Genomic DNA, 21982 nt, shown 5'->3' on the forward strand with positions numbered 1-21982 from the left:
GAAGAAGTAGTAAACGGAAGTGAACAGTGACTGAGAACAATTTCCGCGTTAGCGTTTTTATTGTTATTTAACCCCTTGGAACTCAACATATGACTAATTTAACTGCACAGCATTACATACAAGGCGGTGTTTAATTTGCGTTGGAGACAGGACTTGGTTGATAGATGTTATTTAGGTAACGCTAGCTAGCTGCTAACAATGGCTAACTGTACGGCTTTTCACACTCAAATTGCCTCCATCATGGAGTTGCTAGCTAATGCAGCCGTGGCAGACATATGTAAACTCGTAGACGACGATTATGCAGTGTTTCGTTTGGAAATAACTCAAAGCCAGAAAGAAAACAGGGCATTGCGGAGGAAACTACAGCTATTGGAACTGAAGGTGGCACGGGAGCGCGCAGAGGGCACCGATAGTGTCAAGATCCTCGACCGATACAGAGGAATGCCAAGAGGTACATTTTGCAGTAGGTGGGGGCTATCGCCCAGTTACGCTCTGCCCATGTATTCAGATGTGTTACCTAGAATTGGGCTCAGGACCAGATTGAGAAATCATAGGCCGGGGGCTTTACTTTTTTTAAAATATATATATAGCCCCTTCCAGGCACACCATACTTTTTTGTAAAGAAATCCGTGCACCAAGATGCAATTCGACGTGTTACATTTACTGTTGAAGAAAATGTCCCATTATAATAAAGCCATAATACCATTTGTGATGTGTCATAGGCTACAGTTAAGCAGAGGCGTTTTTAGGATTTCCACACATGGGGAACGTCTGTTAATGGAATAATTGCATTTCATGCTATTCTACTTCATTTACATGACAGAAGACATTAGCAAAATCTTTATTAATTTCACAAAAATGACCGAAATGAGTGGCTACATTGACAAACTGAGATCAATCTGGTCTTGAATTCAAACTCACCTAATGATGAAGATGAAGCCATAGGCCACTACTCACAGTGATGGCCGATGCGCTCCTCTTGGCAATAGCCTATCTCAAGAAGAGCTATTTTGAAAAACAGTGCTGCTGTTGGCAAATAAATGGGAGTTGTTGAGAAAATAAGTTTATTTTGGTTTTACAGACAGATTAGTCTTCTATTTTCAGCAGTAGGCATTTGCTTTCCAAGCTGTATGTTTTTTTTCCCCCACGATTGTATTTTCAAATGAGCAAAAGGCCAATGGAAAGCCACAACCAACCATAGAAATATAATCCATAGATGGCAGTTCCCATTCAAGTCATGAATGGTTTAAATCCAGTTGTAGAATCTATGCCAAGGCCTCCTGTAGCTCAGTTGGTAGTGCATGGCGCTTGCAACGCCAGGGTTGTGGGTTCGATTCCCACGGGGGGCCAGTATGAAAAATGTATGCACTCACTAACTGTAAGTCGCTCTGGATAAGAGCGTCTGCTAAATGACTAAAATGTAAGGCGCATTGAAGCTGTTCTGGCAGTTCGTGGTGGCCCAACACCCTTTTAAGACTCTTTATGTTGGTGTTTCCTTTATTTTGGCAGTTACGTGTATGTGCTTGTGAGAAACATTTTTTTAGGAACGATTGATCCTCTGTGGCTAAATTATGCTATCTGGTGTATTTGAGAGCAGGCTCCCGTGGTTGGATAATAAATAAATACGTTTATTTTTTATTTATTTTGCCTCTTGGGCCCGCTATGGGTTTGGGCCCAGCCCCTGATTCACACAATTGACCAGTCACATTTATTTATTATGCAGTTAATTTTATTTTATGAATCAGTTACCCAATCAAGGCAGGGCCCCATACCTCCTCTCCTCCCCCCAGCTGACGACTAGCAGCAGCAGGCTGTCTACACTTATTGAGAGCGGGCTCCTGAATCGTCCTGTAGTTGGCAGTTGCAGTAAAACAAAGATGTACTACATATCTAAAACTGTATAATATATAGTGTGTGTATATATATATATATATATATTTATTTTTTTGTACTTTTTTTTTTGCTGCCTCTTGGTCCCCCACGGGTCTGGGCCCAGGGGCTTCAGCCTCGGTAAGCCCCTGCATTAATCCGGCCCTGATTGGGCTTGGTCAGTTTTTGGATCATATGCAATAATGCCCCTGATTACTGCTATCTTGCACAAACACACAATCATATTCTAACCAGATTCTTCATTTACTGAATTTCCTATAATTTACTCATTTAAAACAATATGATGCATGGAACATAATCAATCGATCTATAAATCTTATATCAAGAAGTTATGCGAAGTCATCCTTGCCAATTCTAGACATTGTCAATAGTGTACAATATAGCGTTGAGCATTGACAGTAGCTAAACTAACCACCTCTTTTCCCCCAATCACTCTCTCAGGTGAAGGACATCTCACTGGAGGCTACAGGAGCTTTGTGAAGCCAGCGGGACACAATACATGGAGAGATGACCAACCCATCACTGTTGATGAGGGGAGTGGAACCTCAACCCAGCATGTTATTGTGATAGAGGTTAGTGTAATAGTATTACATAAAAATTACAGTACATCAAATGTGGCCAGTTTATATCAGAAAAGGCTCCCCTCAGCTATTCACTTCCTTACGTGTACATCCTTATTTATCTGCCATAGGGGAGCTTGTGAGACTTCCCTATGACATTGTTATCCAATTCCAGTCAAGTATCGGTAGTAACATCCGCTATTCTTGTGTCAGTCTGCAGATGCAGAGGCTGCAAGTCCTGGGGTCAAGCAGGGTAGGACTGAAGTAGAGGACCCACAACACAGCAAAGACATCCAGACTGGAGTGACTGGAGCGCCCCCTGTAGCCACGGAGGACCCCACCACCGCCGCCCGACGCAGCATCACGGAGGTCAGTGGAACGCCGAACGCCGTCCTCAAGTCAGAGACAGACGCCGACATTTTAACTGTAACACACAGGCTCTTACACACAGGATCTGACCACAGATCAGACAGGCTTGGGCCACTGGGCTGTCCTCCTGCTCCCGGCTCAGAGTATTTACCTGTATTTCACCAGAGCCAGAGGACGGTTCATTTCCGTGGAGATGGTGATGGCGACACGTTAGACACTGGTGGTGATGATCTGTCTTGTTCTTACGCTACAGAGATGGACCCTGACAACATATCCTTGGGTTTAGAGACACAGACTGATCAGTCTAGAGGGGACTGCAACCAGTACAGTAGTAGTGTATACTCTGAAGGGTGCCTAGATAAGAAAGGGAAGGTTATAGTCGTTGATGAGGTGACTGTGAAAGAGGAGGGCGGCGCACCTTCCAGATGGAATTCGGATAGTCACCTAGGAGACAGACACTCACAGGGCAGAGATTTCTTACATTACAGAGAAAGCTTAGAGACAAATATAAATATTGTCACCCACTCCCCTTTACACGAGTTCAGGGATCCCGACCCAGTGACCACGTCAATGGCACCTTCCGATTCACACGGCTGCGTCCTTTTCGATCAGGTATTGAACTCAAACGACCAAAGAGCCAAGGCTCGGGTAGGGGGAGCAACATCAGGCAATAGTAAAGAGAAACGGTTCCTCTGCATGTTCTGTAACAAAGGCTTCAGCAGCCTCCAGAAGGTGGAGATCCACCAGAGGGTCCACACAGGGGAGAAACCTTACAGCTGTACCCAGTGTCACATGCGCTTTGCCCAGGCTGGTCATCTGAAGAGGCACCAGAGGGTCCACACAGGGGAGAAACCCTACAGCTGCCCCCAGTGTGAGAAGAGGTTTTCCCGCCAGGAACAGCTGAAGATGCACCTGAAGGTCCATACGGGATAGAGGCCGCTCACCTGTACGCGCTGAGGGAAGAGATTCTCAGAGAGGATACACCAGCAGAAAAACCATTCCGCTCTATAACATGTAAAGTAACCATTTCACTAGGTAGCTTCTGACGTTTAGATCAATCTCTGCATTAAAGACAAAGATACATTTTCATTGTCAGCAGAAAACATCAACAGATGCATTTGGAATAATGAGGGTAAGACTAACAGTGTTGAATATTCCTGGGTAGAATATTGCATCCAGACTTTGTGTGAAAATGAATGCCTAAAAAGTCTGTTACATATTGTGTTTGTACTGTGTAGGCTATATGATGTTCACAAATGCCTGTTTCATTACTTCTGTTCAACTACTGTTTTTTCCCCCAATACACTTTTAATGAGAAAATGTATGCAGTTTATCGAGTTTGTGCAGATTTTTAGTTGAGACTAGTGACGGGGGCATTTTCATGTTTCAGCATGACAATGCCCCTGTGCAAAAAGTGAGGTCCATACAGAGCCCTGACCTCAACCCATCAAACACCTTTGGGATGAATTGGAACACTGACTGCGAGCCATGCCTGATCACCCAACATCAGTGCCCGACCTCACTAATGCTCTTGTGGCTGAATGGAAGCAAGTCCCTGCAACAATGTTCCAACATCTAGTGAAAAGCCTTCCCAGGAGAGTGGAGGCTGTTATAGCAGCAAAGGGGGGACCAACTCCATATTAATGCCCATGATTTTTGAATGACATGTGCGACAAGCAGGTGTCCACATACTTTTTGTCATGTAGTGTATTTAAGGAGAGCAAATTGATATACAATCCCGAAATCAGCTAACGGTCAACAGTAAAACAAAGCTTAAAATTATGTTTGAGTGAAAGTTAATGGTGAATTCGCTTCCGGACATGGTAGACTCCTCCTCACCACTGTGTTGAGATCAGCTGTGCGGGTGAATTTAGCACGTATTGATGCTTTAAAGAGACATCAGCTGCCGATATTCTAGTGCCATCGATGTTCTTAGACCACTGCGCCACTCAGGAGGACATTTCACTGATGTGTAAATGATCAGACTATTGATTTTACTTCTTGAAAACATTTCCTTCCTCTCCGGCAACTGAGTTAGGAAGGACGCCTTTATCTTTGTAGTCACTGGGTGTAATTAATAACTTCACCATGCTCAAAGGGATATTCAATGTCTATTTTTTTTTATCCGTCTACCAATAGGTGCCCTTCTTTGTGAGGCATTGAAAAACCTCCCAGGTCTTTGTGGTTGAATCTGTGTTTGAAATTTGTAATTGTATGTGTGGTGTACAGAGATGAGGTAGTCATTCAAAAATTATTGCACACAGAGAGAGTCCATGCAATTTATTATGACTGGTTATGCAAATGTTTACTCCTGAACTTACTTAGGCTTGCCATAACAAAGCGGTCTTCACTATTATTCTATGATGTAGAAAATAGTAAAAAATAAAGAAAAACCTTTTCGGAGAAGTCATTATTGATGAAGAACTGAGATGAGAACTGAGCTTTTTGGCCATGCACACCAGTGGTGGCTTTGGCGTTGAAATGAGAATGCATAAGCAGATAAGAACCCCATACCTATTGTAAAATATGGTGGTGGATCTTTGATGTTATGGGGCTGTTTTGTTTTCACTGGTCCTGGGGCCCTTGTTAAGGTCAATGGGCATCAGAAACTTTACCCAGTACCAGGACATTTTAGCCAAAAACCTGGATCTTCCAGAAAGACAATAACCCCAAGCACACATCAAAATCCACAAATAAATAGTTGATTGACCACAGAATCTGTCTCCGGACCCAAATCCCATTGAATACCTGTGGTTTGAATTGAAGAGGGCAGTCCATAAGCGCAAACGAAGGATATCAAGGATCTGGAAAGATTCCGTATGGAGGAATGGTCTAAACTCCCTCCCTACGCACAACCATTGGTCGATGCTTGCAACGTCTGAGCAGGGGAACGTGACCATGATGTGGTTAGTTGATACGTCAAATACCTATCCAGGTGTTGTAAGGAGTCAGCAACCTATGAGTAGAGAAACGCACCCATTGAGATGCATAGATTGCCGTCATACCTTGTCCATAGACTGCTTACAGGGTAAGGAAACCAATGTGTAATTTTTTTATTTGGGTTTACTATCCCTTTAAACCTAACCTATGACCTGACCCATCACCTTATATATTACTGCCCCACAGTGGCAAGAAGTGACATCCCAAAAAACACAAACAATATGATGATTTGGATATGAAGCGCGAAAATGATAATATAGTTAGCATTGACTTGCATTGGATTTGTGCCACAAATGCTAAAAAGTTATCATTTGAAACCGTGCCAGGTATGCTCATCCCCAGAATCTCTTTACGTGTCTATTTTCAAAGGATAAAGCTAACAACATTAACAACTTTATAGTTAAGAACTCAATAACAATATGGAAGAAAATTCAATGTATTCTACAAGAACCAATATCCCTCACTAACAACACAACCCTATGGAACAATCCTTGGATAGCTTTTCAGAATTCACCGATAAATTGGACCACATGGAAAACAAAAGGTATAGAAAACCGTACATGACTTGGTAACAGGAAATAAATGTATGTCCATGACAGAATGAAAAAGTAATTCTGGACTGACCAATGTAGCTAGTTTCAAATACATGCAAATCTATTTTGATTTGAAATCTTTTGGACATCAGAGCAACCTTAAGGGAATCTTATTCGAGTCAGAAAAGGATGTTCATATGATAGGGAAGATGTACAAAACCTTGCAGAGAGCATATCCATCTGACAATCTCTTAGAAAGAAATATAAACTATTGGAACCAAGACTTAAAAATAACTGATGTTGGCACAAGATGGAGGGAAAGTTGGAGCATAACTAACGAAAATGTACGCTTAATCCAGTATAAACTATATTATACAAGACAAAATTCACAAATTCTACAGCACAGCGGCAGAGTCATGTCTTAAGTGTAAAACTAATAATGACTCAGTAATCCATGCTTTTTGGGAATGCTATAAAGTCCAAAAGTTGTGGGTGGAGCTAGAAAGTTGGCTGTCAGAAGTATTACAATGTAAACGTACTTCTAATCCGTCTGTCTGCATATATCAAGACATGACATATGGGGGTGTAGTGAGATACCCAATGGGCTGGACGATTCTCTTCTCATCACTCATCTTGAAAAAACGTATAATAAAAAGAAAGTTGCCAGGTAAACAAAACCAAAACATGGGTTGCTTTCATACCTTGTCCTTAGACAAGATTTAATTTTGTCATTTGGTGAACTATCCCTTTAACATTGGGGGGGAGATTCTTTTTTAAATCACCTAATAGCAGAAACAGCACCATCTAGTGGTCAGAACCTAGTAATATCAGGATGTAGGATGGGACATAAACAACTTCAATTACTAATTTCTCTGAACAGGGGAGAAAAAAAAAATCATCAAATCACTGAGAATACATTACATAGTATGAAGAAACAATACTCTGAGCCGCAGCTCCATACTACATATCAGATAGAGAACTGATACAAGATGACAAGAGCCTGAAGAAGGGTCGTACTCTACTGTTGTAGAGCATGAACCTGCAGGAGCGAGTCACTGCTTTGATGTTTGCAGAGAATGACAGGGTGTTGTCCAGGGTCACGCCAAGGTTCTTTACACTGTGGAGTTGTCAACCGTGATGGAGAGGTCTTGGAGCGGGCAGGCCTTCCTCGGGAGGAAGAGCATTTTCGTCTTGTTGAGCTTGAGGTGGTGGACCGACATCCAAGCAGAGATGTCTGCCAGGCACACAGAGATACATATGTACAGTGGGGAAAAAAAGTATTTAGTCAGCCACCAATTGTGCAAGTTCTCCCACTTAAAAAGATGAGAGGCTTGTAATTTTCATCATAGGTACACGTCAACTATGACGGACAAATTGAGATTTTTTTTTCCAGAAAATCACATTGTAGGATTTTTAATGAATTTATTTGCAAATTATGGTGGAAAATAAGTATTTGGTCACCTACAAACAAGCAACATTTCTGGCTCTCACAGACCTGTAACTTCTTCTTTAAGAGGCTCCTCTGTCCTCCACTCGTTACCTGTATTAATGGCACCTTTTTGAACTTGTTATCAGTATAAAAGACACCTGTCCACAACCTCAAACAGTCACACTCCAAACTCCACTATGGCCAAGACCAAAGAGCTGTCAAAGGACACCAGAAACAAAATTGTAGACCTGCACCAGGCTGGGAAGACTGAATCTGCAATAGGTAAGCAGCTTGGTTTGAAGAAATCAACTGTGGGAGCAATTATTAGGAAATGGAAGACATACAAGACCACTGATAATCTCCCTCGATCTGGGGCTCCACGCAAGATCTCACCCAGTGGGGTCAAAATGATCACAAGAACGGTGAGCAAAAATCCCAGAACCACACGGGGGGACCTAGTGAATGACCTGCAGAGAGCTGGGACCAAAGTAACAAAGCCTACCATCAGTAACACACTACGCCGCCAGGGACTCAAATCCTGCAGTGCAAGACGTGTCCCCCTGCTTAAGCCAGTACATGTCCAGGCCCGTCTGAAGTTTGTTAGAGTGCATTTGGATGATCCAGAAGAGGATTGGGAGAATGTCATATGGTCAGATGAAACCAAAATAGAACTTTTTGGTAAAAACTCAACTCGTCGTGTTTGGAGGACAAAGAATGCTGAGTTGCATCCAAAGAACACCATACCTACTGTGAAGCATGGGGGTGGAAACATCATGCTTTGGGGCTGTTTTTCTGCAAAGGGACCAGGACAACTGATCCGTGTAAAGGAAAGAATGAATGGGGCCATGTATCGTGAGATTTTGAGTGAAAACCTCCCTCCATCAGCAAGGGCATTGAAGATGAAACGTGGCTGGGTCTTTCAGCATGACAATGATCCCAAACACACCGCCCGGGCAACGAAGGAGTGGCTTCGTAAGAAGCATTTCAAGGTCCTGGAGTGGCCTAGCCAGTCTCCAGATCTCAACCCCATAGAAAATCTTTGGAGGGAGTTGAAAGTCCGTGTTGCCCAGCGACAGCCCCAAAACATCACTGCTCTAGAGGAGATCTGCATGGAGGAATGGGCCAAAATACCAGCAACAGTGTGTGAAAGCCTTGTGAAGACTTACAGAAAACGTTTGACCTGTGTCATTGCCAACAAAGGGTATATAACAAAGTATTGAGAAACTTTTGTTATTGACCAAATACTTATTTTCCACCATAATTTGCAAATAAATTCATTAAAAATCCTACAATGTGATTTTCTGGATTTTTTTCCCTCATTTTGTCTGTCATAGTTGACGTGTACCTATGATGAAAATTACAGGTCTCTCTCATCTTTTTAAGTGGGAGAACTTGCACAATTGGTGGCTGACTAAATACTTTTTTTCCCCACTGTATGTGTGGTTTTCATATAACACACACACTAACAAACACCTACTTTACGAAATAGTTAAGTCGGGTTTGTCTGATGATGACTTTTCACTTAATCAAAGCTGACTCATTTACCAACAACATCATATTTATGTCCACCATGATGGGTTTAACAACAATGAAGTCATTCTGTAACTACAGTATAGGACTCAAACATAATGGGGGTGGGTAAACACTCCATGTTGAAAGTGCGTTTATTATCTGTGTGTGTGTGTGTACGTACCTGAGGGAGTGTATGTCTGTGTAATCTGTATCACCTGTCTATTCCAGGAGGAGGAGGGTCCAGAGGTGCTGCTGGTGAAGGAAGAGGAGGGGTGTGAGGAGGGTTTGGGGAACCCTGAGGGGACCATGGTCATGGAAGACAACCAGACAACAACACCTGAACCCACAGAGGAACCAGCTGAGCAGCACAGGACCACACACAGTCTCACTGAGGTGAGCCCAATGTGAACTACTGTCTGAATAGTATTCCACTAAGATTCCCTGAGTACAAAATTGGTTGTATTTTTTTTTTTTGGGGGGGGGGTTCTATACTGGCATATGGAATTGTTTTAAGAAGATCATGGATCATTTAGCTATTTGATTTAGAACTTTAGGACCCCTTTAGGTATCAAACAAATGTTTAAAAACATTATTTGATTAAATATTGAATTTTGCTTTTACTACTATAGCCCATAGAAACACATTGAATAACACATTCATAAATGGCAAGAAGTTAAAAAATTAATAATAAGGAACAAGGTTTTGAAGTGTCTGTCCTATATCTAGGAGATATAAGAAAGCTCAGGAAATATATATATATTTGTACACATATTTAACCCCTTATTTTTGTTGGCACAAAAGTACCTCAATACTTCCATTAATTTGTATGGATTACCTTTAGACCAGTCCCGTGACACTTGTGGGGGTTGTAGACCAAATGGAGAACACCATCGTGTTCTACAGTGGGGTGATATTAGTTTGAAGCGTAGAACACAATCGTGAGAGTCTCCCCTTTCTATGGAGTGTTCATTCATACTAGTTTTGTAGGCCAAATCGTTTGGATACTACAGACATTTTCGTGAGAATACCAATTTTTGGGATGTCTCCTGGTCTGACAAACAGCGCTGTAGCTCTGCCGCAGGCCATGCAAAGAAACATACAGTATCTCTATCTTAAACTGACGGATTTTGATGGGGATTTTTTTTGTTACTTCAATTCTAGGGCAGAGATGGGTAACTTTGATAGGGGTGGGGGCCACAAAAAAATTGAGCTCATCATGAGGGGCCGCAGTGGCTCTCCCACCCCCCCCCACCTTGCAAGCAAAACATTTTAGCGGCCCCCCTCATCCCTCGTGACAGCGAAGAGAAACATTTGTAGTTTTAAAGTTCATTTCATGCAATTCTGCACATTTTGCCATGGGGCGTAGAGAAGATTTTGCAATTTTATAACTAATTTCATGCAATTCTACTCATTTTACCATAGGGTGGAGGCAAATGTTTGCAGATTTTATTATGATAACTGATGATCAATGGGCCCCACACCGGTCGGTAGTTCGACCATGCTTACTACAAGTTTAGATAGCTGGCCGCTAGACTAATTTACCAATAAAAAAAAAAAAAAAGTGCTGACATGGGCTAATTGAGTGACTGCTGAGGCACAACCAAATTTCGAAATTGCACCTTGTGTATTCTATTATTCTAACTCTCAACAATATGTTGAGACCCCGACTGAGTTCCTAACAATTATTATTTTTTATTTTTTTATTGGTCCGCAGGCCTACGAAAGGGGGTCAGGCCACCAGTTGCCCATCCCTGCTCTAGGGGGTTAACCTCAGACCTTATTTTCTGCGTTTATCATAAAACCCAATCTTTCCCCATTCATTTCACCTGTAACAATGGCTGAACGAACCAGAGGTAACTCATTTCTGTTTTCTATTACTCAAGCTGGTGAGCTCTATAGAGTTCAAAGTTGGCAATACCTCATCGCCACATCGCGATTTGCAAAAATGTCAATGAGTGTCATCATTATCTTTCCTTTGCGTAATCTCTAGTGGACAGACTGCGGAAACATTCAATGGGACCGTAGATCTGTCATGGTACAATGGGATGCATGAGATCAGCAGCAGTAGTTCCCGTGCTTGGGTTTTTCCTCACTGGTTATTTAGGCAAATCACGATTTCGCAGATGTTAGCATCTTTCGTATTTCGGAAGTGGATGGGACATTTGGCCCATAGACTTACCCATAACTTGCAAAGAGAGGGTGGAGCTCTTCGTTCCGGTTCCGATCCTCATTCTATCTCTTCTCTTAACACGTATGGACTCAGAACTTAATCAAGCATCTGACCAATTATGCAAGACTTTAGTTCTGGGTTAACCGATATTATCTTTTGCGGTACCTCAAACTGTTGTGATTACCAGCTGAGATATAAACTTTTATGAGTTGGTTTTACTCCTGGCTCAGACTTTATCTAGGTACTGTCTTAACATCATCCTAAAAACCTACTCTGAACTGGGAGTTATGATGCTCATTGACATTGTTGCAAATTATGGGGAATAACCAATCGCGGTGAGGCATCGCCAGCTGTGAACTATATAGCACGCTTCAGACAACCGCGGTGAATGTGACTACATCTTAATTTTCTAAATTGCTTTGGCACAGAAGCCTAGGCATCAAGTCACCTGCTGATAATGTTGCGTACAACGTTGCATATAATGTTTGAAAGGTTTATCATTTTTATCGAACACAATCAAAGTTAACATAAGCCCTAAATGCCATCAATTGCCCAATTTATAGGCATGCCCAATTTATTTATAACGTGATGTTGCGCTCCAAAGGAATTACTTGAAATAACATGATGTAGGTAATTAAATAATAATAATACAAACTTTTCCCACAGCCCCAGCTAACACACCTGACTCCAACAATCAACTAATCATGATCTTCAGTTTAGAATGCAATTAGTTGAATCAGCTGTGTTTGCTAGAGATGTGGGGAAAGTGTGACACCACTCCGGCGCCCAAGGACTGGAGTTACCCATCACTTGATATAAGGCATGTGGAAAACAGTCAGGGAGAAGTCTCTTCAGCTGGTGGCGCTAATAAGAGAGGCTGTGGTAGATTATACAGGTTGGTCCTCAGGGTGAGGGGTACTGTGGTCAATGTCTCCACCTAGTGGTAAAATACAGAAAAGGAAACAATAAAACACTTGGAAAGGCCGGGCAAGCATATTTAATCTGCAGTAGATATAATTTATGTAAAACCATTACTGTAAGTTTTAGAACACATCAAATCTAATTTTATTTGTCACATGCCGTATACAACAGGTGTAGACCTTACCGTGAAATGCTTACTTACAAGCCCTTAACCAACAATGCAGTTTTAAGAAAAAGAAAGTTAAGAAAATATTTTCTAAATAAACTAATGTAAAAATCAAGTAATAAAATAACAATAACGAGGCTATATACAGGGGGTACCGGTACCGAGTCAATGTGCGGGGGTACACGTTAGTCGAGGTTGTTGCATATGTTTGTTATTGGAAAATAAACAACAGGGTTAAGCAAAACAGAGCGGGGGTTCGGGTCACTGGGCTTACAAAGGGAAGGGGCCTTTCACAGAAACATACTATAGTCCTTCTCTAGGTTAAGATGATATAGCAATATCAAAACATTATTCTACTAACTTCAAAGCAATTGCATGTGGCTCAGGAACCACTGGCTCGCTGCATTTTTCTATTACCAAGACTGGTAACTGGTAAGGACAGCTCACGAGGTCTCTTAAATATATGTCGACTAGGTGGGACTCTTATGACTAAAGACGCTTCATGCATAGCTTTTATTTCTACCCATAAGTGTATGAGTAAAATGTATCTTCTCAGCACATCAAGTAATCAAATCCACTAACAACTTTGCATAGTATAAAATTAACTAACATGTTTGCATAGTACTCATAGCAATCCCTCAATGCCCAATCAGAAGTTGCTCCATAGTAGGGTGCACATATCAGATTTCTTGATCCAACATCCTCTCACTCTGTATCTCTTACAGTCAGTAGACATGGAGGATGGGAAGCCTGATCTGCTACTAGTCAAAGAGGAGACAATAGAAGACGGACCAGAGAGCATTGACCTGCTGAGTGGACTAAAGATGGGGGAGCAAGGTAAGGGAGAAATACATATAGCCTACATACAGTAATAGATCTTCAGTGGGAATAGTGATGCACCTGGCTATTATTATTTCTTAATTCATAAAATGAAATCAATACAGCGTATGTTTACATACAAAAACGCCACATTATAATGTATGAACTTGACCAGGTAATTGACAAAAAAAACTCCATATGTAGTTTTCTCTACCATGTTTGTAAAGTCAATTTTCTAAACTCTTCCTGCAGATGACTGGGTGGCCATCTTGGATTCCCAGACCCAGACAGGTGCAGCCAAGGGCCCAGGGGACAATGTCACTGAGCAGGCCAGGACCAGAGGCGACATAGTGGAGGTCAGTGGATGGGACAGCGTCTTCAACTCTGGGCTGGGGAGCAACACTGTTAATCACAACCAGAAAAAGACAGTGGAACATAAAACAACAACCAAACTTAGTCTCCATGACAACAGACTGGCTGAGACCAGGGCGAGGAGTAGATTTGGTCTGCGAGGGCGAGGAGGTGTCAGTATGCGGCGGGAGAGAACAGACACAGACTCGGCTAGCGATGCTCCGTCCTGCTCCTATAGTTGTGATTCAGAGAGACTGATGGCGCCTCAGGTTAACCCCGTAACAGGTGCTGCCTTCAGCCTGCCTTCTATAGGATCTATCAACTGGAACATGGACCCTGCGACAACACAGACACTTCCTGGCCTTCATCCTCCTCACAATCTCCTAATGTTAAACCAGACCTCGGACAATGCCAGTGCCTCAACACTAAATGGCTACACAAGCCCATTGACAAATGACAGTGGTAGTGATGCTATCAGTAGATCCGGTGGCAAAGAGAAGCGCTTCCCCTGTTCATTCTGTGGGAAAGCCTTCAGTTTCCGCAAACAGGTGGAGATCCACCAGAGAATGCACACAGGGGAGAAACCTTTCAGCTGCCAACTGTGCCGGGCCAGTTTTTCACAATCATCCAGCCTGAAGAGGCACCAGAGAGTCCACACAGGGGAGAAACCCTACAGCTGCCCCCAGTGTGAGAAGCGGTTCTCCCACCAGCACCATCTGAAGGTGCACCTGAAGGTCCACACGGGAGAGAGGCCGTTCGCCTGTACGCACTGCGGGAAGAGGTTCTCCGAGAGGAGCTACCTCAGGATACACCAGCAGCAAATGCACACGGCCCATGTATAGTGTATAGTGATATGTAATGTAGTACTAGTTAGTTTGTAGTTAATTCTGTTGGTTTTGGATGTAGTAGGGAACTGGATGAGGTGAACTGAGGAAAGAATGAGTATGATGAGGCAGAGTAGATGATATGGTGATGGTGTCTGTAAAAATGTTTCACTGATTAAGAGTGACAACTTTGTCCTGTTGTTTGATGATGTTTTGTAATGAGGAAATGATTGGGCCTTACTTTTTATGTTTACTTGACATAAAGTAGTGAAGCTGTGTGTAATGTGTAACCTTTTCCAAAGTATTCTAAAATAATTTTTTATCAAAGTGAGGGTACCAGATTTACAGAAAATCTAGTGTTACCATAGTGAGAAAAGTTATTCTACTTGTATCGTTTTGTGGAATAAAAATACTGTACTATTTAAATACAAAGTTGACTCTCTGAATATTTTTGTTTTTCTTATCGGAGTCTAACCAAAATATGTCATTCTTGAATCAACACATTGCCATTTTTTAAATAATAAACTCCAATGGCTCCATATTGTAAGGTACTTCAATCAGTGTTAGAGATGAACTTGTCTATGGTTAACATTTTATATTATCATGTCATGTTTCTGTGTGTACAGCAAAGAGTTTCTTATATAAACCTTTATGCTTTTCTGTTCAATTTGTGTTTACAGTCTTGCAGTCCATGAGGACCTGCTGATATCAGGTGTTGCTGGCAGGAGAGACTGGACCTCTGAAGTGGCTGGTCACAATCCCTGGCTCTAGATCAGAACCCTGGATCAGAAGCCGTCACTCTTCCTTCACGAGTCAGAACAAGGACCCAACTGCGAATGACAGAGACTCCATCACCACCACAAAGAAGACAACCAGTGGACAGGTGGACTGAACATCCTCAGTCCTGGTGGTCATCACAGAGACAGAGGCTCCAGTCAGGGATCTAGTCTGCAGCCCAGAACCTTCTCTTCAGAGTCTCAGTGCATGGCTACCCCACAAATACAGACAGGGTCAGGATGGGCGTTCACCACAAGAGGTACCTAGCCTATAACACAGCACACAATCCAAAGAACACCCGAACAATGGCTAGAGGTCAAGGAGGGAGCGCAAAGACTAACCACATAAAAGTGATTGCTGCTGCTTCTACTTCTTGTGGTGTCATTGGGTCACAACGTGGGAGGCTGAGCATTTGGACGGACGCCGTCAAGCCGTATGCCTGCCCTAAGTGTGGGAAGCACTTCGCTGAGGCGAACTATGTGAAGAAGCACCAGACCGTTCACACCAAGGAGAGGCCCTTCAAGTGCAAACTGTTACAAGAGCTTCTCCTTCCTGAGTAGCCTTACCAGACATATGAATGTCCACAATGGGGAGAAATTGTAGCAGTGTGGCTTGAGATGTACACAGGGGATGTCTGGGAACTATTCTTTAGCTGACATTATAGTTATGTGAAGTGTCTTGGGGTAGGAGGGTAATTAAACACATACCCCTCATTAACTTGTCATTTGAAACAGGCTTGTGTAAATACCTGTTTTTAGAGAGACAGTAAACCTGGGCTATAACAATTACAGTTGAATATTTACCTTAGATGGAATAAAGTAATTTTTTTAAATGTTCTACTATATTCTTGCTAACACTGTTCTCTCTAAAACACTGATGAATAGGTTTGATGTGTAATGTAATAAGCAGTACTTTATTTCAAAGAACAGTGCGCATACCTTTTTTGATTTAACCACACCCTTTGCTCTATGATGACCCCAACCAACAAGATCCTTGAAGAAAGCCGTCGGTGAGACGCTGGAGAGATGGCGGAAGCGCAAGTGCTGTTTAAAGCTGATAGTGGGTCGAGTAGAGTAGTATTATCTACCCGTACAGTAGGTGGCGGCATGCACATCCAATTGTTGCGAACGCCATTATACCAGAGAAGAAGTAAAACAACATTTTTCGTCAGTGTAAACGGAAGTGAACATTGACCAAGAACAATTTCTTACGTTAGCGTTTTTGTTGTTATTTAGACGTTTATTAACACCCTGGAACTCAACATATGAATATTTTAACTGCACAACATCACATACTTACCCCATGTAGTCTTTAATTCGCGTTGGAGACAGGTCGTGGATGATAGATGTTATCTAGGTAACGCTAGCTAACTTAGCTGCTAACAATGGCTAACTGCATGGTTTTTCACACGCAAATAGCCTCCATTATGGAGGTGCTAGCGAATGCAGCCGTGGAAGAGATCTGTAAACTCGTAGACGACGACTATGCAGTGTTTCGTTTGGAAATAACTCAAAGCCAGAAAGAAAACAGGGGATTGCGAAAGAAACTACAGCTACTGGAACTGAAGACGGCACGAGAGCGCGCCCTTGCTAGTCGTCCCAGTAGTGTCAAACTCCTCGACCGATATAGAGGCTTGGCAAGAGGTACATTTTGATTTTGTACAATGCGGGGGTTGGCGCCCCATTCCTCTCTGCGCATGTGTTCAGATGTGTTACCCAGAATTGGATCTTGTTCAGTGTTTTGGACAGTATGCAATACTTACCTTGATTACCTAGCCATTTTGCTATTTTTTTTATTTGACCAGGCTTCTTGCACAAAGACAATCATATTCTAACCAGATTCATGATTTACTGAATGTCCTATTGTCAAACTCAATTAAAATAATGTGATGCATGGAAAATAATAAATCAATAAATAGTATATCAAGAAGTTATAAGAAGTGTTACCTTACATCCTAGACAGTGTCTATAGTGTACAATATAGCATTGACAGTACCTAATTTAACCACCCCTTTCCCCCAATCACTCTCTTAGGTGAAGGACATCTCACTCGAGGCCATAGAAGCTTTGTGAAGCCAGCGGGACATAACACGTGTAGAGATGACCAACCAATCACTGTTGATGAGGGGAGTGGAACCTCAACCCAGCATGCTATCGTGATAGAGGTTAGGGTCACAGTGTATCATTAGAAATTACAGTGCATCAAATGTGGCCCGTTTATTTCAGAAAGACTCCCCTCAGCTATTAATTTGCTTACATGTACATCCTTATATATCTAACATATGGGAGTTTGTGAAACTTCCCTGAGATATTGTTATCCAATTAAACGAATTTACCAGTAATAACCTATCTTCTTGTGTCAGTCTGCAGATGCAGAGGCTGCAGGTCCTGGGGTCAAGCTGGAGAGGTCTGAAGGAGAGGAGGACCCACAGCACAGTAGAGACATCCAGACTGAAGCAGCGGCTGGAGTGGCGCCCCCTGTTGCCACGGAGGACCTCACCGCCACCATGCCCCAGCCCAGGACCCGACACAGCATCACGGAGGTCAGTGGAACGCCGAACGCCATCCTCAAGTCAGAGACAGACACCAAGACTTTAACTGTAACACAAAGGCTTTTACACACAGGATCTGACCACAGGTCAGACCCAGAGAGACTGGGGCGACTGGGCTGTCCTCCTGCTCCCGGCTCAGAGTATTTACTTTGTGAAAACCTGTGCTCAAGGGCGGTTCAAGTTAATTCCCATCGAGACTCAGGTGACGCATTAGAGGCTGGCAGTGATCTGTCTTGTTCTTACGCTACAGAGATGGACCCTGGCAACATGCCCTTGGGTTTAGAGACACAGACTGATCTGTCTAGAGGGGACTGGAACCAGTACAGTAGTAGTGTATACTCTGAAGGGTGCCTAGATAAGAAAGGGGAGGTTATAGTCGTTGATGAAGTGACTGTAAAAGTGGAGGGTGACGCTCCTCCCACATGGAATGTGGATGAGACTCACTTAGGAGAAGGACACTCACAAGGCAGAGATTTCTTAGATTACAGGGAAAGCTTAGAGACAAATCCAAATGACGTGACCCACTCCCCTTTACACACGCTCAGATATCGAGACCCAGTGTCCACGTTGATGGGGCCTTCCAATTCACATGGCCGCGTCCTTTTCGATCAGGTATTGAACTCAAACGACATGACTAGAACTCAGGTTCAGGGAGGGGGAGCAACATCAGGCAATAGTAAAGAGAAACGGTTCCTCTGCATGTTCTGTAACAAAGGCTTCAGCTGCCTCCAGAAGGTGGAGATCCACCAGAGGGTCCACACAGGGGTGAAACCCTTTAGCTGTACCCAGTGTCACATGCGCTTCACCCAGGCTGGTGACTTGAAGAGGCACCAGAGGGTCCACACAGGGGAGAAACCCTTCAGCTGTACCCAGTGTCAGATGCGCTTCTCCCACTCGTCCAGCCTGAAGAGGCACCAGAGGGTCCACACAAGGGGAAACCCTAAAGCTGCCCCCAGTGTAAGAAGAGATTCACCGACTAGAACCAGCTAAAGATGCACCTGAAGGTCCACATAGAAAGTAACCATTCCACGCGATAGCTTCGGACGTTTAGATCAAACCCTGCATTAAAGACAAAGATACATTTTCATTTTTGTCAGCAGAAAAGATCCACAGATGAATTTGGAATAACGAGAGTAACAGATTTCAGTGTTGAATATTCCTGTGTAGAATATTGCATCCAGACATTGTGTGATATATAAGGCATATATAAGCCTAAAAAGTATGTTACATATTGTGTTTGTACTGTGTAGGCTATATGATGTTCACAAATGCCTATTTCATTACTTCCATTCAACTACTTTTTTATTTTCCCCAAAACACTTAATGAGAAAATGAATGCAGTTCATCAATTTCATACAGATTGAGACTTTACATTTGAGTGATTTAGCAGGCACTCTTATCCAGAGCGAAGTACAGTTAATGTATTCATTTTAAGAAAGCTGGGTCAAACAACCACATAACACAGTCGTAGCAAGTACATTTTCCCTAAATTAAGTACTTATCAGCAAAGTCAGTGCTAGTAGGAAGATACATTCTTTTTTGGCTAGGGGTGCTAGGACAGAGGAGAGCTTTGACTGGGCTGAGTGGGAGCTGACCCCTCGTAAGGGTGGGGACGGAGGCAAGCACCGTGGTCTTGTAGTGGATGCGAACTTCGACTGGAATCCAGTGGAGTGTGCAGAGTAGCGGGGTGACATGGGAGAACTTGGGAAGGTTGAACACTAGGCGGACTGCAGCGTTCTAGATAAGTTGCAGGGGTTTGATGGCACAAGTGGGGAGCCCAGCCAACAGAGAGTTGCAGTAGTCTCGACGGGAGATGACAACCGCCTGGATTAGGGCCTGCTTCGCTTCCTGTGTGAGGACCATGAACCTTGGAGCGGGCAGGCCTTCCCCGGGAGGAAGAGCTGTTCCGTCTTGTCGAGGTTGAGCTTGAGGTGGTGGGCTAACATCCAAGCTGAGATGTCTGCTAGGCACGCAGAGATACATGTGTATGTGTGGTTTTCATATGGTGTATTTAACCCTTGTTTATGTTTAATAAACACAAAATGGGACTTTCCATTTTAAGACTTTTATTGAGACTCTTACGTATACATCACATCTGATCTCACTCTATTCGGCATACACCCAACAGCACTTTATAACCATTATACACATACTAAATATACCTACATACCCACACACTAACAAACACCTACTGTACACATAAATAGTTTAGTCAGGTTTGTCTGATGACTTGACTTATTTTTTACCCACAACATCATATTTATGTCCACCATGATGGGTTTAACAACAATGAAGTCATTCTGTAATTACAGTATAAGGACTCAAACATAGTGGGGATGGGTAAACACTCCGGGGCCATATTTGCGAACGTTAGAAACCGTTTAAATTTAAACAGTTACTCTGTCTCTGCACATTAGCCAATTAAAATAATTGATTTACTTGCATGTGATAGTAGGCTACATTGTAGCAGGTCCCATCAGATAACCTGCCACACATTAGTCCTATGCTAACCTCACCAGATGACAGTGATTATTTCCTGGAACAAGTTCTGCATCAGCCAATTATAAATGTTGACATAGATTGAGGTGAACAAACTACCATAAGAGCGACCTTAAAGTCAAGCACTCTCTATCATCCTACAGATGGCAGTAACAGTTTTAGTTATTTTAAAGAAGTTGATCACGAGTCCAGACTCAAAACCACGTTGGTGAGCATCCACACTAGAGGAAAGTATATCGTTTATCTTCTACAGCAGGGCCGGCCCTAGCCTTTTGGGGGCCCTAAGAGAGATTTGGTTGGGGGGGGGCCCACCACCTCACGGCAAAACACTTTAGTGGTCCCCCTTTGAGGGCGGAGAGAGAATTTCAGGTTTAAAGTTCCTGCAATTCTACACATTTCGCCATGGGGTGTATGCCGCTTATGCCTTGGACTGGCCCTGTTCTACAGTACACCTGTAAATCAAATGATCAACGCATCCTATAAAAAAATCACTGTAAAAACGGTTAAATCTCCTTGGATTGATGAGGAATTGAAAAATGGTATGGTTGAGAGGGATGAGGCAAAAGGTATGGCAAATAAGTCTGGCAGCCCAATCGATTGGCAAACGTGCTGTAGTAGCTAACAGGGTGTAGTAACATCAGTCAGTGGTGTGTTTTCTGTTCTCTTTAGATAAACAGAGAGCTCTGGTGGTGTTGAACAAACCAGTCTGGCAGCAGTGGTACAGTCCAAAGACTAAACATCCTGAATGGTACCCTATCCCCTTTATAGCGCAATAGTTTTGACCCTATGGGGCACACTGACACCAATGGGCCCTTGTCAAACGTAGTGCACTAAAATAGGGATTATGGTGCCATTTTGACCACTAGCCTGAACATCTGCTCTGTTTCTACTGAGAACTGTCTAACTGGTGTTGTCTGTGTCCCAGATCTGTCTCTAGTAGCCTGGTCCCAGATCTCTCTAGTTGCCTGGTCCCAGATCTGTCTCTAGTTGCCTGGTCCCAGATCTGTCTCTAGTTGCCTGGTCCCAGATCTGTCTCTAGTTGCCTGGTCCCAGATCTGTCTCTAGTTGCCTGGTCCCAGATCTGTCTCTAGTTGCCTGGTCCCAGATCTGTCCCTAGTTGCCTGGTCCCAGGTCTGTCTCTAGTAGCCTGGTCCCAGATCTGTCTGGATGGCCCAAACAGACTTTCTCTCAGGCTGTGTCTCTGTTTGTCTAGTTGTTGCACATCGTTTCCGTTCATTGCTCAAGCCAGCCTTGTGGCATTTTCTTACCTAATACCAAAGTTGCAGGGTCTGGATTCACAAAACATTTCTTAAGGTTTTCAAAATCCAGACTCAATGCATGGCTCACCTAGTCTCAACCTGCTTCCAAACAGCAGTACATGGGAAGGGGGGGGGGGGATAATGCACCAAATGTAACTATTGAACAGCCATGCATGTCCCCATCTGTAGCCTATTGGCTGTCTTGACTGAGTCTGCTTCTGGCACCAATAACATCCCTTCTCCTTCTATAGCAGCTCCTTTATTGGTCACTTAGCAGGATGTTACAGTTTAGCACCAGCTCTATGTCTAACTATCTATACCTTTCAGTGCCAATATGACAATTTGTAAGTCGCTCTGGATAAGAGTGTCTGCTAAATGACGAAAATGTAAATGAAAATGTAAATGTGCTGCA

The 21982-nt window shown here is 43.0% G+C and overlaps 2 protein-coding genes and 1 long non-coding RNA gene across 6 annotated transcripts in view; 2 read left to right on the forward strand and 1 right to left on the reverse strand.

The window, feature by feature from the left end:
* On the forward strand, nt 1-15022 carry LOC311110281 (uncharacterized protein). 2 transcript variants are annotated; one of them, XM_084188821.1, is made up of 6 exons: nt 1-451; nt 2332-2462; nt 2664-2819; nt 9462-9626; nt 13216-13327; nt 13562-15022. In XM_084188821.1, exons 1-6 carry the CDS (start codon nt 199-201, stop codon nt 14500-14502), a joined length of 1758 nt encoding a protein of 585 aa, XP_084044947.1. In that variant the 5' UTR covers nt 1-198; the 3' UTR covers nt 14503-15022. The 2 variants fall into 2 exon arrangements, with proteins under 2 accessions (XP_084044947.1, XP_084044946.1); XM_084188820.1 differs by having other exon boundaries at nt 6-463; nt 13562-14907.
* On the reverse strand, nt 12386-16867 carry LOC311110290. 2 transcript variants are annotated; one of them, XR_014610698.1, is made up of 3 exons: nt 16561-16867; nt 16200-16344; nt 12386-13698 (listed from the first exon to the last, which is right to left on the reverse strand). It is a non-coding gene; the product is annotated as an uncharacterized lncRNA (long non-coding RNA). The 2 variants fall into 2 exon arrangements; XR_014610699.1 differs by having other exon boundaries at nt 12386-13711.
* Nucleotides 16646-21982, forward strand: part of LOC311110279 (uncharacterized protein) — a gene marked incomplete at its 5' end in the record, with an annotated part of 15958 nt that continues 10621 nt past the window's right edge. For both annotated transcript variants that reach the window (XM_084188818.1, XM_084188819.1), the window contains 3 exons: nt 16646-16904; nt 17295-17425; nt 17624-17803. In XM_084188818.1, coding sequence (XP_084044944.1) covers nt 16646-16904; nt 17295-17425; nt 17624-17803 — 570 coding nt within the window. The remainder of the gene's footprint in view (nt 16905-17294; nt 17426-17623; nt 17804-21982) is intronic.

The sequence above is a fragment of the Coregonus lavaretus genome (genome assembly GCF_964263955.1).
Source record: "Coregonus lavaretus genome assembly, contig: SUPER_35_unloc_3, whole genome shotgun sequence".
Classification (NCBI taxonomy): Eukaryota; Metazoa; Chordata; class Actinopteri; order Salmoniformes; family Salmonidae; genus Coregonus; species Coregonus lavaretus.

Excerpts from the sequence above, each read along its gene's own strand:
- LOC311110281 (XM_084188820.1), top strand. The coding sequence starts at position 199 with ATGGCTAACTGTACGGCTTTTCACACTCAAATTGCCTCCATCATGGAG. Across the intron at positions 464-2,331 it reads GCCAAGAGGTACATTTTGCA|GTGAAGGACATCTCACTGGA; the intron begins GTAGGTGGGGGC and ends TCACTCTCTCAG. Across the intron at positions 9,627-13,215 it reads CCACACACAGTCTCACTGAG|TCAGTAGACATGGAGGATGG; the intron begins GTGAGCCCAATG and ends TATCTCTTACAG.